We start from the raw sequence: 12,653 nt of genomic DNA on the forward strand, positions 1-12,653 counted from the left end.
TTTTATACAATTATATTTTATTAAATTTTTTAGCCAAAGGTTAAAGAGTATGGAGGTATGGTGATAGATGATTAGAGAATTGAGATAACTGACACTTCATTGGCTACTACTAGGATTTATTAAAGTCCTCCCTTAATCACCATGCTTTTAATGATGGTTCTCTGTTTTAGAAACTAGCTCTGTAGATCCACAAAAATAATAAATCAAGAAACACAGGGAAACATGTCTATTAAGTTATAATAAATGGTTTTCACTGTTTTTTTCTCTTACCTAAATGACTGTGAAACAGAAGAAAATGAGAAGCCTTGGAAAATAGTTACTGTGTTTTTCATCTTAGCCAATGTATTGGGTTTTTGTTTTTTTCCTTGATTTTTCAAATATACCATATATTCAAACATCTTTTGGCAAAGTTCACAAGATAACTATAAAATATATGCAATCTCTATGTTTTGGGTATTTGACTTAAATCTTTCATACCACAATGGAAGCTTAGTGGACAAGAAGTTTTGCTAGACAACTAGAAAGTGACAGGCATTCTCAAAGACTGCTTTGGACTAGAGTTAACTCAGGTAGAACAAAACATTCTGCAACTCAGGATAAAAAGAACTTAGAAAAAACTACAAAGCATGTAAGCAGATATTTGTACCATAATGCATATGTCTTAAAGCCTAATTAGTAGGAAATTTTCAAGTTTAAAATGCTCTGAATGTAAATGTGTTAAATATATAATAGAATATTAAACAAACTACAGTTGATAAAATTGATTATGATAAAGCTAATCTACAGTATTACATCATTAAAAGGTAAGAATAACACCATTGTAAAACCACAGCCAACTAAAGACACTGAAGAAACACCAAAACAACCTCCCTTCACAAAATGTTTCAGCTGTTCATGCATGTCCACACATAGTGAGAACTTTGCATTAAACCAAACTTTATGTGGTGGCCAGATCTAATAGAAGGCAGAAAAGATTTTAACTAAGGTATGTAAATGATTTTTTATAACCATGCCAACTTTAGGAACCCTGGAATGTAAAAATGAAAGTTAATAGCATTGTACATCATTTGCCAGTAAAATTCCTCCTTCAAAAATGTGCATGCACTATTCTTAAAAGAATCAGTGAGAAACCCTGTTTGAACTGTGGGCCAACCTTCAAGAATCATTTCCGTTACTTACACACACAGTTTCGCAATTTACTCTGCTCATAGTGTGACTGGAGTACAAGGAATTCCCCATGTTCTTATTTCTGTCTACTTAATAAGTTTTCATTTTTACCTAACATTTTTACTTTTACTAATATGTCTAACAAATGTATTAAAAGAATTGACAAAGATATATATTTACAAGAAAATTTATTAGGACATGGCTAATACTTAAACACTAGAAACTAAATTTCCTCAAGAGGCAATTGGTTAAGTTTTATATGTACAATAAAATGCTGTGTTGTCATCTGGAGGAAAATGAGAAATTTCCACATACACTGACAGAAAAATTTTGCAGGTGGTTAAAAATTAAGTGGCAAAACAATATAATGAATGTGATCCCATATGTGTGTGCTTAAATACACATATAAAGATTTATAGATAGGATTTTATATAAAACATATAAGATTTATATGTAAGTAAAGTGAGGCCTGTGTTATAATTAAATAAGACAAGATACAGAAAATTATTAGTATTATACCTACCTAGTGCCTAAGTTAATTAATAAATTCTGCTATTATGTCAATTTTATGAGTGAATGAATTGAGAAAGGAAAATTGGGCAAGGGAGCCTTTTGCTAATTTCACGTGTTTCATACTATTTGGATTTTTTTACAATTAAGCATGTGATACTTTTATAATAGAATTAGGGAGCAGTTCGCTTTTGGGAAAAGATCTGTTAAAATATATTTGTGACAACACAAGACTTGATATTTTTTCTTCTTCTTCTCAGGAATTCCTAATGTGGGTGCAAGGGTAACTCTATTACTCTTTTGGACAAAGATGTCCAAAGATGTGTGAAAGCAGTTTTAGAGATTTTTGGTTATGTGTTCTCATCTTCCCATTTACATACATATGTTGATTATATTTTTTTCTTCACGTTCTCATGTGTGTATGTGTGTGTGTGTGCGCGCGTGCACACATTTGCTGTGTTTATGTGACGAGGAATATTTATACATACCATTTAAACATTTAGATAGATTCTTATATGCATATCTTTTTTCAAGAATGGTTGTAAAATTTAAAGACTATGGAAAGAAGTAACTATTTTTAGTTAACAAAACAAAACTTCCTTTTTCATCTTCTCAAATCATATGTTAGCAAGTAAAAATGACTCTGCAAATAGTTGAAAAGAGATTTTTCCAGTGATCATACCCAATAAGTACTCTATGGCAGTAGAGTGGCATAAATTACAAGGAGTTCAAAAGGAAAATGATTGACTATGATATATTATTTGCTTTAGAAGTTTTTATTCTCAACTGTTATGGGTCTATAAACTATCCTCATTCAGAATAATTTTATATCTTTGTGACTCTGGCATTAAATTTTATTGAAAGTCATTAAAAATACGGAATGGGTACCTACTTAAAATTTTCTGAATATCAATTACTTTTTTAAAATAACAGACTTACATACAAACATTGAATAACAGACTTACATATAACCATTGTTTAAATCATACCTTAATTATATAGAAAATGACTGACTTGGTTGATTCCATCTAAAGTTAGTACAGAATTAATATAAAATGGTAGGGCCTGATTGACAATCTGGAAATAACTTTCTTATAGTAAATTTCATGATGCACTGTTATTTTATTAGGGGAAATACTCTTCTCTTAAATTGTAATGCTTTACAGTACCATAATACTACACAACATTGCATAACCGTATATAAATAGTACCATATAGATTAAGTTAATCATGATTACTAAGCATGTTTAATATAGTGTTTTAGAGCATAGAATGTGGAAACTGACTGCTAGGATTCAAACCTGGGCCATGTCACTTCCTAGCTATATCATCTTTAAGTTATATACCCACCTGTGTCTTAGTTTCCACTAATGTAAACTATATAAATTGTGGATGGTAGGTCTATATTCTATTTTAGGGGGTTACTATAAGCTTGTTGTAATAATTAAATGAATTACTATTTATAAAGCACTTGTAAATATATCACGTATTTAGTAAGTATAGCTTTTATTATATGTCATTTTGGCCATGTAGTATCTAGTAAGTTTGTGTAGGTCAGCTAAATTAGGTGTCTACATATTATTGTCAAAAAGGAAAAACAATATTGAACCTACAATTTGTTTTAATCAAGTATTTTTTAAATTTCTGTTTTACTGAAGGGTATAAAAACTGACTTTTGATTATTTCTTGTTTGTATTACAGTTACAAATTATAATACTGTGGTAGAAACAAATTCAGATTCAGATGATGAAGACAAACTCCATATTGTGGAAGAAGAAAGTATCACAGATGCAGCAGATTGTGAAGGTGGTGTGCCAGAAGATGACCTGCCAACAGACCAGACAGTATTACCAGGAAGCAGTGAAAGAGAAGGCAATGCTAAGAGCTGCTGGGAAGATGATGGTATGTTTAATTTTTTTTGTAGTGTTTTCTGATTCTTTTTTTGAAAAAATAACTGAAAACCTAAATTGGATTAAAAGTTTAGAATGAACCATAAAATTGTCTATTAATCAACGATAGGTGTCCTTCTACTTAACAAAAAGTAGATTATGAAGCAGAATAATAGTTGCTTTGACAATTCACACAATGTATATATTGAATTTTAGTAATTTTTAAGCCAGAATCAAGCTTTGTTTCTGTTGATAAAATTGAATCTCCCTTTAATTTCATATTATAGCCTCAACTGAAAAATCTACCTAGAAACCAAAAGTTATGTTTTGATACAATAATATAATTCATTATGCAAAAATGTCTCAAATACAGATAAATTATGGGGGTACGTTTAGTTTTTATAAGCTCATATCTCTCTCCATTCCCTCCCCCTCCATATTATTTACATAGAAATACCATATCCATATATAAATAATATAAATGGATATATAATGTGCGGACAGATATTTCTATATTTATATCTGTGGTTCTTTCACTTGCTTTAAGTTTTTACTCAACTAACATTTTTACTTTTATTGAAGTAAGGTGTGATTAAGTGGAAGGAACTATGAAAGTGAGAAGTTCCTCTGCTTACTGCCCTTTGAATGAGTAAACGGTGAATGTTTAAACCTTCCTCTTACCTGTCAAATGAAGAAATTAGACTATATTCTTTCATTCTAAGTCTAAAATTCCTCCTATCTACCTTTCCTAATAGTCTAATGAAATTATTCAGTCTGTCTTGCCAGAATTTAAACAATACTGGTATAAAAACAGAAGGATGTGGAAGTGCAGGTAGTGTGAATTAGGAGAGTTGGAGATTAAGAATAGAAGCATACACAGAGACAAAGAGGAGCCTACAAGAGATCAAACTCAAGGTCGTTCAGAAAAAAAAGTTGCCCTGCAAGAGTTCAAATTCAAGAAGGTCATCTAAACAGGATATCAAAAGCCAGGCCTGACAATCTGGGGAAATGACTCTACTGTGTAAGCCAGAGAATCTGTATAACCAAAGTGGAAGCTTAGATAAAAGTCTAAATAGTAGGGCCCCCTGGTGGCGCAGATGGTTGAGCACAGCGCTGTGAAGTTGTCCGCAGCCTCTGCAGCACGGGTTCAATCCCAGCAGGCCAGGGAGATACCCACATGGCGCGGCAGACCTCTCCTGTCACCCACTGCTCCCTTCAGCAGTGTGTTTCGGTCAGTCTGCCTGTTCTGTTTCCTGGTCTGTCTCTGGTGAATCCTCTCACCCTCCCACACATCTGGCCTGTACCCCAGTTCTTGTTTGCATGAATAAATAAATCTTTAAAAAAAAGTCTAAATAGTAGGCACAGGGTAATAGTTATGAATCCTGCAGTAGGACAACTAAGAAATTTTATAGCTATTGTAAGGCCCTTTGAAGTCATGTTATCAACCCTCTCATTTTATAGTATTGTTCATCTATCCCTTTAGTAAACTCCACAGGAATGTGGTTGCAAACTTTAATAAGATAGTTATCTCTGTTTGAAAAGTCCTTGTAGCTTAGTGGGTGGAAAAATAACTGTAAATGGTTTGATGTAAGTGTATATTTAGAATTATATGGAAACATCAAGGAGGAACATCCAGTCCTTAATTAAGCAAGGAAAGGGAATAGGAGGTACTACAAGCCGAAGAGGCAACATGCATGAAGTCACAGAGGTTTGAGCAAACTCTTTTTGTGGAAAATTAGATCAGAGACGTAAATGGAGACTATAAGACATTGTATGCTAAATTGAGATTTGAGCTTTTCCTGGAAGTTATGAGAAGAAATCATTGATATGTATTTTAGAATAAGGCTGGTAGCAACATGGTAACAGAATGTTAGAGGGAGGCAGTCTAAGGCAGGAGATAGTGCCTTCAATAGGAGAGGAGGTTGTAATAATTCAAGCAGTGATGAAGTTTTTGAGCTAATATAGTATTCCTTGGAATGAGAATAAAAGGTAGAGATTTGACAGAAATGCAGGAGGCAGAACAATAAGATTTGGTTGATTCCTTGTGGATGGTAACAGAAAGGAAAAGCTGATATAACTCCCAGGCTTCTTGAAAATAAAACCCAGAGAAGTTAATTTGTTCATTATCACAGCTGGTTAATGAAATACTATAGGCATTAACAAAGTAATAGGAGATATTATTTGCCACTAAACTTGAAAATACAGTCAATATATTAGAAATTCTAAACCAAAACTGACTCATGAAGAATTACAAAACATGAATAATCCTATAATTTATAAAGAAATTGAATCGGTAGTTAAAAATATTCCCACCAAGATTTGTTGAATTTATGAAGCAACTGACAGCTTTATGCATTTCTCACTGGATTGCAAATGGTGTTGCTATCCTGGAAAAGAGTTTGGCAGTTTATTATACAGTTAAATATACTTACCATGTGACCCAGCAGTCCCACTCCTGAGTTTCCCTGAAGAATTAAAAGCACAGTTTCATACGTAAATTTGTACATTTAATGTTTATAAAAGCTCTATTTAAATTGCCCCAAACTGGAAATAGCCCCTGTCTTTCTACAGGTAAGAAGATAAGGGAATTACCTATACAATGTAATACTACACAATAATAGTAAGGAAAAAACTATTGCTATACGCAACAACTTAGATGGTTTTTAATGGCATTGTGCTGAGTAAAAGAAGCCAGTCTCAAAGATCATTATGATTCCATTTATATGACATTTTCAAAAAGACAAAAGTGTATTCTGGGAAAATAGTGGTTTCCAGGGCCTAGAGGGGGACAGTATAACTATAAAGAGGTAGAAGTGAAAAGTTTGGGGTAATGGAACTGTTCTCTATACTGATTTTGGTGGTGATTATGTGAGTCTATACATTTGTTAAAATTCACAGATCTATACAACAAAAGAAACAATTTTCTGCATGATCATTTGTATGTACATATGTGTGCATATATATTTTTTTTCTCTCCTACTAAAAAACTCTAGCCCAGATGTCATCACTGGTAAGTTCTAAGTATTCATGGAGCAAATAACTCTAGTTTTCAAGAACTCTTCAAATACTAATAGAGAGGAAAAATTCTCCAACTCTCTAAATGAAGATACATTAATATTGCTCAGAACACACCTAAAAAGTGGAAAGAAGAAGGCAGATAGAGAGGGGACCTCAGAACCAAAGAACAACACAACAGTGAGTTCCCTGGGTTTTCTTTTAGCTTATATTTCCTCATAGATCAGACTGAGGGCTGGAGAAGCCAACACACAAAACTTTCAACACGTGCACACGTGCACAAGAAAAGCCTACTTTCTCTGCCAGAAGACTAGGAAAGAGGCCAAATAGAAAGACAAAATACTTTTTGACAATAGCGGTTCCTCTCCAGCCATATACCACAGGGGGAAAAATTGTAGCTTCACTCTCCATCCTCACCAGCAAATGCTGAGTAGGGAGCCTTGGACTTCCACTTTAATGGAAAGGAAGTACTCTAAACTCCCACCATGCTCCTGTCAGGGAAGACTATGTAGGGATCCAAGACTTTCATTACCACAAATTAGGAGCAAATGTCTCCTCTTCCCATGTGTTATCAGTGGAAATCACATGGAATGCTGTACTTCCATTCCACCCCCACCTAATGGTAACATGACGTCTTATTCTTACATGCTGTGGTGTTATCAGTGAAAAAACCTAATGAAGTTTTCACCACTTCCATCACTCCAGAGGAAAGCAAGCCACCCCTGCCCCCCATCTGTGGTGTGAATAGAAGCCACATGGGAAGTAGTATTTTGACTCTCTTTCCCCTCTCAGCCAAAGTGGAATCACCTTATCTCTTCCCAGAATCAGTGGGGATCTTGAATTCCCAATCCCACTTATGTAATGAGCAGCTCCTTTTCTCAGGGAAAGCTGACAGAAGAACCTCGCCTTCCACTTCTACTTACCAGTAATAGTAAAATGCCTTCCTTCTCACAGGAAGCCCGCTTAAACAGAAGGTTTTAAATATCAAGTCTGTCTCTCTTTATGTAATTGATAAATATCCAAGTTTCATTAAAAGAATCACTTATTATACCAAGAACCAGGAAAATTTTAACTGAATTAGAAAAGAAGTCAATAGACATTAAAACCAAGGTGACAAAAATAATAGTAGTATCTACCTTGATAAAAGTGCTTCAACAAGCATTTATAAACATACTTCAAACTAAAGAATACAGTCTAACAAAGAAATAGAAAATATAGAAAAGCAGCAAATTGAAAATTTAGAACTAAGAAATATATTAACTAAATTAAAAAATAAAACTCAATAGGTAGGCTCAGTAGCAGGATGTGAGGACAGAGGAAGAAATCAGTAAGTTGGAAATCAAACAGTGGAATTTACCCAGCATGAACAACAGACGGAAAATAAACTAGGAAAAAAAAAAAGCAAACAGAATCTAAATAACATTTATATCTTATGTTCATATCCTCAGAATTCCAAAAGGAAGTAAGAAAAAAAAATGGTACTGGAAAAACAGAGAAATGAAACTTTTATCTAGAGGGGAAAAGCAATTTGAATGACAGCAGTTTCTCATTAAAAATAAAAAAAATTTTAAAAAAGTGGAGACCAGGCAGAAATTGGACATTTTTCACACGGTGAAAAAATAGAATTGTCTATCTAAAATTCTATACCAGTGAAAATATTCTTCAAGAAAGAAGAAGCAGGACATTTTCAAATGAAGGAACACTAAGAGTTTGTCACCAGCAAACCTACTCTAAGTGAATTGCTAAAAGAAGTTCTCTAAACAGAAATGATAAAAGAAGGAATCATGGGACATCAAAAGAAGAAATAACACTGCAAATTGTCAAAATAAGGCTATTTACAATAAATTGCCTTATAGAGTTTTCTCAATCATGTATGATGATGAAGCAAAAAACATTAATCATGTATGATGATGAAGCAAAAAACATAATTATGGGTAAAGTTAATAAAACAGTAAATCTCCACACTCTATAATTTGTATTGTGTACAAAATACCTAAAAAGTAGCTTTTATGGTAAGTTTGATAACCAAGTCACAGGATATTTAGAATTACACATTAATTCCTATGTCAACATTTTTCATTTCAGCCATTATTATTCAATATGCATTGTTATTGAGAACACTCACAAAACTATTTAAAACTTAATAAAGAAAACTTAATAAAGAAAAATTCTTCATTTGAAATTGTCCTATAGTTAATAAATTTGTTTCTCACAGAGAAATGGGTTATTCTGAAACTACTTCCTGTGTATTGGGTTGGAACAACTAAGTAAATATATTGAGGATAATTAAACCCAAATTTCTCTGAGAAGTTACAAATAAGGGGGAGGGAAAGGCTAAAATAAACCCTGTGGTGTTCAATTACAATCAGTTATCAATATGAACAGATGGTTCTTAACATATGCATAGAAATAGATACAAAATACAGATGCGATATATGCAGATATTAGTGTGCATACATAGTTTTCCTAGCTCTTCTGAGAAGACATGAAAGTGACACCTGGTAGCAATGAGCACAGATAGTGCCCATGTCTATGATTCAAACACGGTTTTCCAACAGAAGGTACCAAGACTCCTAGTAGAAATGGTTGATTGTGGAACTAAAGTAGGAAAAATTCAGTATAAGCCTAGAGCAGTGAGTAAAAGTGCTTCAGGAAAAAAAAATGGTGTTGAAAGCGTATCAAGAAGACATAAAAACCAGCTTGAAAAATTTCCCAATATTCAAATATGAAAGTTTTAGCAAAAAAAATAAGTAAATAGTGACAATTTCAAAATATTTCCCTACCAGATTATTATTAGTGATAAAAAAGGACATAATTAGTATAAAGAAACCTAGCAGGTTAATTTCAGATTTAATCAGGTTAATTTCATCAATAATAAAACACTGACATCATATACCACTGGTGAGATATATTACAGAGGCACATAACTTCTAGTGATTTTTTTTGCTCAAAATATATCCCTTCAATCTAACCAGAGAAATCAAATTAAGAGGCATCCTACAAAATAAGTGACCAGTACTCATCAAAATTGTCAAGGTCATAAGAAAACAAAAACTAAAAGCAACTTGTTCATCACCAAAAAAAAAAAAAAAAAAATTTCCAGACCTAAAGGGAAAAAGTAGAAAACAGCACAATAATACTAGGGATTCTAAAACCCTACTTTCATCAATGAATATATCCTCCAAACAGAAAACCAATAAGGAAACATCAATCTTAAATGATTCATTAGATAACATGGACATAATAGATATATACAGAATGTCCCATCCAACAAATAGAAGAATATATATTCTTCTCAAATACACATGGAACAGTCTCAAGGATAGATCACATGTTGGACCCAAAACAAATCTCAATAAATCAAGAAGATTAATGGCATACCACACATATAATCTGACCACGGTGGTATGAGGTTAGAAATCAAGTATAAGAGGAAAACTGGAAAACCCACAAATACATGGAGATTAAATAACTTGCTACTGAACAAATACTGGGTTACCCGATGAATAAAAAAATATTTGGAGACAAATGAGAATAAAAATACTACATATCAGAACCTTTGAGATCCAATAAAGGCAGTGCTAATTGGAAAGCTTATGGAGCATTAAAAGCTTATCTAAAGAAACAAGAAAAATCTCAAAACAATCCAACCTTGTACCTAAAAGAACTAGAAAAAGAACAAGCAAAACCAAAAGCCATTGAAAGGAAGACCATAATAAAAAATCAGAATAGAAATAAAAGAAATAATGAACAAAAATCAGTGAAACAATCTGTTTTTTAATCAGTCAACTTAACAAACCATTGGCTAAACTACTCATTAAGGAAAAAAAAAAAGACTCAAAATCGTAAAAGACTTTACAGCAGATACCAAGAAATACAAAAGGGTCATAAGGCTACTATGAACATCTGTATGCCAACAAATTCGAAAACCTAAGAGAAAAACCCTTGAATTGTACAGAAAATGTGAACGCACCAGTTACAAGTAAAGAAACTGAAAAAGTAATCAAAAAGTAAAAGTCCAGGATCTTATAACTTCACTGGATGCAAAACACATCCTTTTCAAACTCTTCCAAAAAATCAAAAATGAGGAAATACTTGCTGACTCCTTTTATGAGGCCAGCAAATACTGATATCAAAACCAGATAAGAACAGCACAAAAAAAGAGAGAGAAATAATAGGACAATATTGCTGATTATGCAAAAAATCCTGAAAAAAATGTGTTAGCAAACCAAATTCAACAATACATTAAAAATATCATACATTACAATCAAGTGGGATTTACTCCAATGGTATGATGATAGTTCAGCATAGGCAGATCCATCAATAAGATACATCAGATGAACAAAATGAAAAATAAAAGTTATATATGGTTGTTGAGTCATCCTTTTCCCTGGAATAAATCCCAGGGAACAACTTGAGAAAAGGCAGGTGTAAATGTGCATTATATCTATTGTGTAATAATCACTAAGAAAGACACAAAGCAGAAAAGGAAAATCAGATTGAGTTTACTTGCTTACTGTGCCACTTTAGGTATTGCTGTGTAAAATATTCCCAGAGACACATTTGAAGTGGTTATAAATACATTGATATGAATTTCAAAAATGGAAATTTTAAAATTTAGAACATATGCTAAATAATCAATACTGTATGTTGAACTATTCTACCATTGATAGTAAATCTTCTGAATTTTTAATTAACATGTGTTACAGTTGCCATCTTGCTTTTACTTACTATGATTTCATCTATGAGAAAATGAACAAGCTCCATTTTTTTTGATCTAAATTTGTGGTGTTTGCCATTCATTTATTTTTTATTAAACTTTTAATTTTGTGATTCACAAGATTTTAATTTAAGATTCACAAATAAGTCACAAATAGTTGTAGAAATAATGCAGAGATTCTGTGTATCATTTATTCAGTTTACTCCAAGCTACAACATCTTGCAGAATTATAGTACAGTATATTTTATTGCAGCATATTAGCATTGATGTAGGCGATATAGAGAACAATTCCATCACACAGGGCCTCTCTGGCAGGCACTAATCTATTTTCAATTTTTATAACTAATACAGTATATAATAATAAAGTAGTAACTGGCTATTTGGGTTTTGATTTGAGGAGAAACGAGAACATAGATAAATAATAATAAACTATACAACTATTATATAATTATCCAGTTGGCATACTTTTTACTCGTTTATAGGTGTTTTGGAAAAAAAGATGCTAGAGATTTTTCAGACCCTTAACACTTGCTTTTATTCTACAATATTGTACACAATTTACGGGGATTTTTAAATTGTAATTTTGCTGATTGTAAATATAAAATGGTAATTCTTCAAAAGAAGTTAAATCTCATCATTATCTACTTTTATACAGTGTTTTTTTATACTGATCTAAAGAAAATATGCACTGATACGCACTGATTTCTTTAGATCAGTATAAAAAACACTGTATAAAAGTAGATAATGATGAGATTTAACTTCTTTTGAAGAATTACCATGTAAAAATAACATGGCGATCATCTTTAAGTGCTAATATAAAAGTTAATGAGTAAAGAAAATCTGCTGAACAAATCCACTCAGTAATCTGAAACACTTAAAGAAGTACATGCCTTAATGTGAGCAAAGATTTTACTTGATTAGTGCTCCAGTTCTCAATTCAATTATCAAATCTAGGGGAAATCTAAATCAAGACTCTTGACTAACATATTCAAAGGGATTTGATTGGGGTGCAGATAACAACATGATGTTTTAGTATGACTTCATAAGTCATGGTAATCATAATTATAATACCAAATTTTTTAAAAAGCAGTTTTCAGTTCCCTACTATTTTTCCTGATGTGCATGTTCTTAATAAGCTACTATAATAAATAAAATATATCCAAATATATAAAACATACTTCCTGCTTAACAAAATAATTTGCATATTTATTCTGAACTTTCTGGATATAAGTGGCAAAGAAAATAGATATCCAAAAATGCTTTATCAGTACTCCTATTATTATTTATTACTATTCACTAGTAAGAATCATTAATAGAAGGAAAGAAAAAGTATAGTTCCTTAGGTGTTTACT

The 12,653-nt window shown here is 32.2% G+C and overlaps 1 protein-coding gene across 4 annotated transcripts in view; it reads left to right on the forward strand.

The window, feature by feature from the left end:
- ZEB1 (zinc finger E-box binding homeobox 1) overlaps positions 1 to 12,653 on the forward strand; it is a gene marked incomplete at its 5' end in the record, with an annotated part of 139,386 nt that overhangs the window by 95,852 nt on the left and 30,881 nt on the right. For 3 of the 4 annotated variants that reach the window (XM_084253980.1, XM_084253981.1, XM_084253983.1), the window contains one exon: positions 3,379 to 3,579. The exons of the other annotated variant lie outside the window; for it this stretch is intronic. In XM_084253980.1, coding sequence (XP_084110106.1) covers positions 3,379 to 3,579 — 201 coding nt within the window. The remainder of the gene's footprint in view (positions 1 to 3,378; positions 3,580 to 12,653) is intronic. 4 annotated transcript variants of the gene reach the window in all.

This window comes from Talpa europaea (assembly GCF_964194135.1).
Source record: "Talpa europaea genome assembly, chromosome: 14".
NCBI lineage: Eukaryota > Metazoa > Chordata > Mammalia > Eulipotyphla > Talpidae > Talpa > Talpa europaea.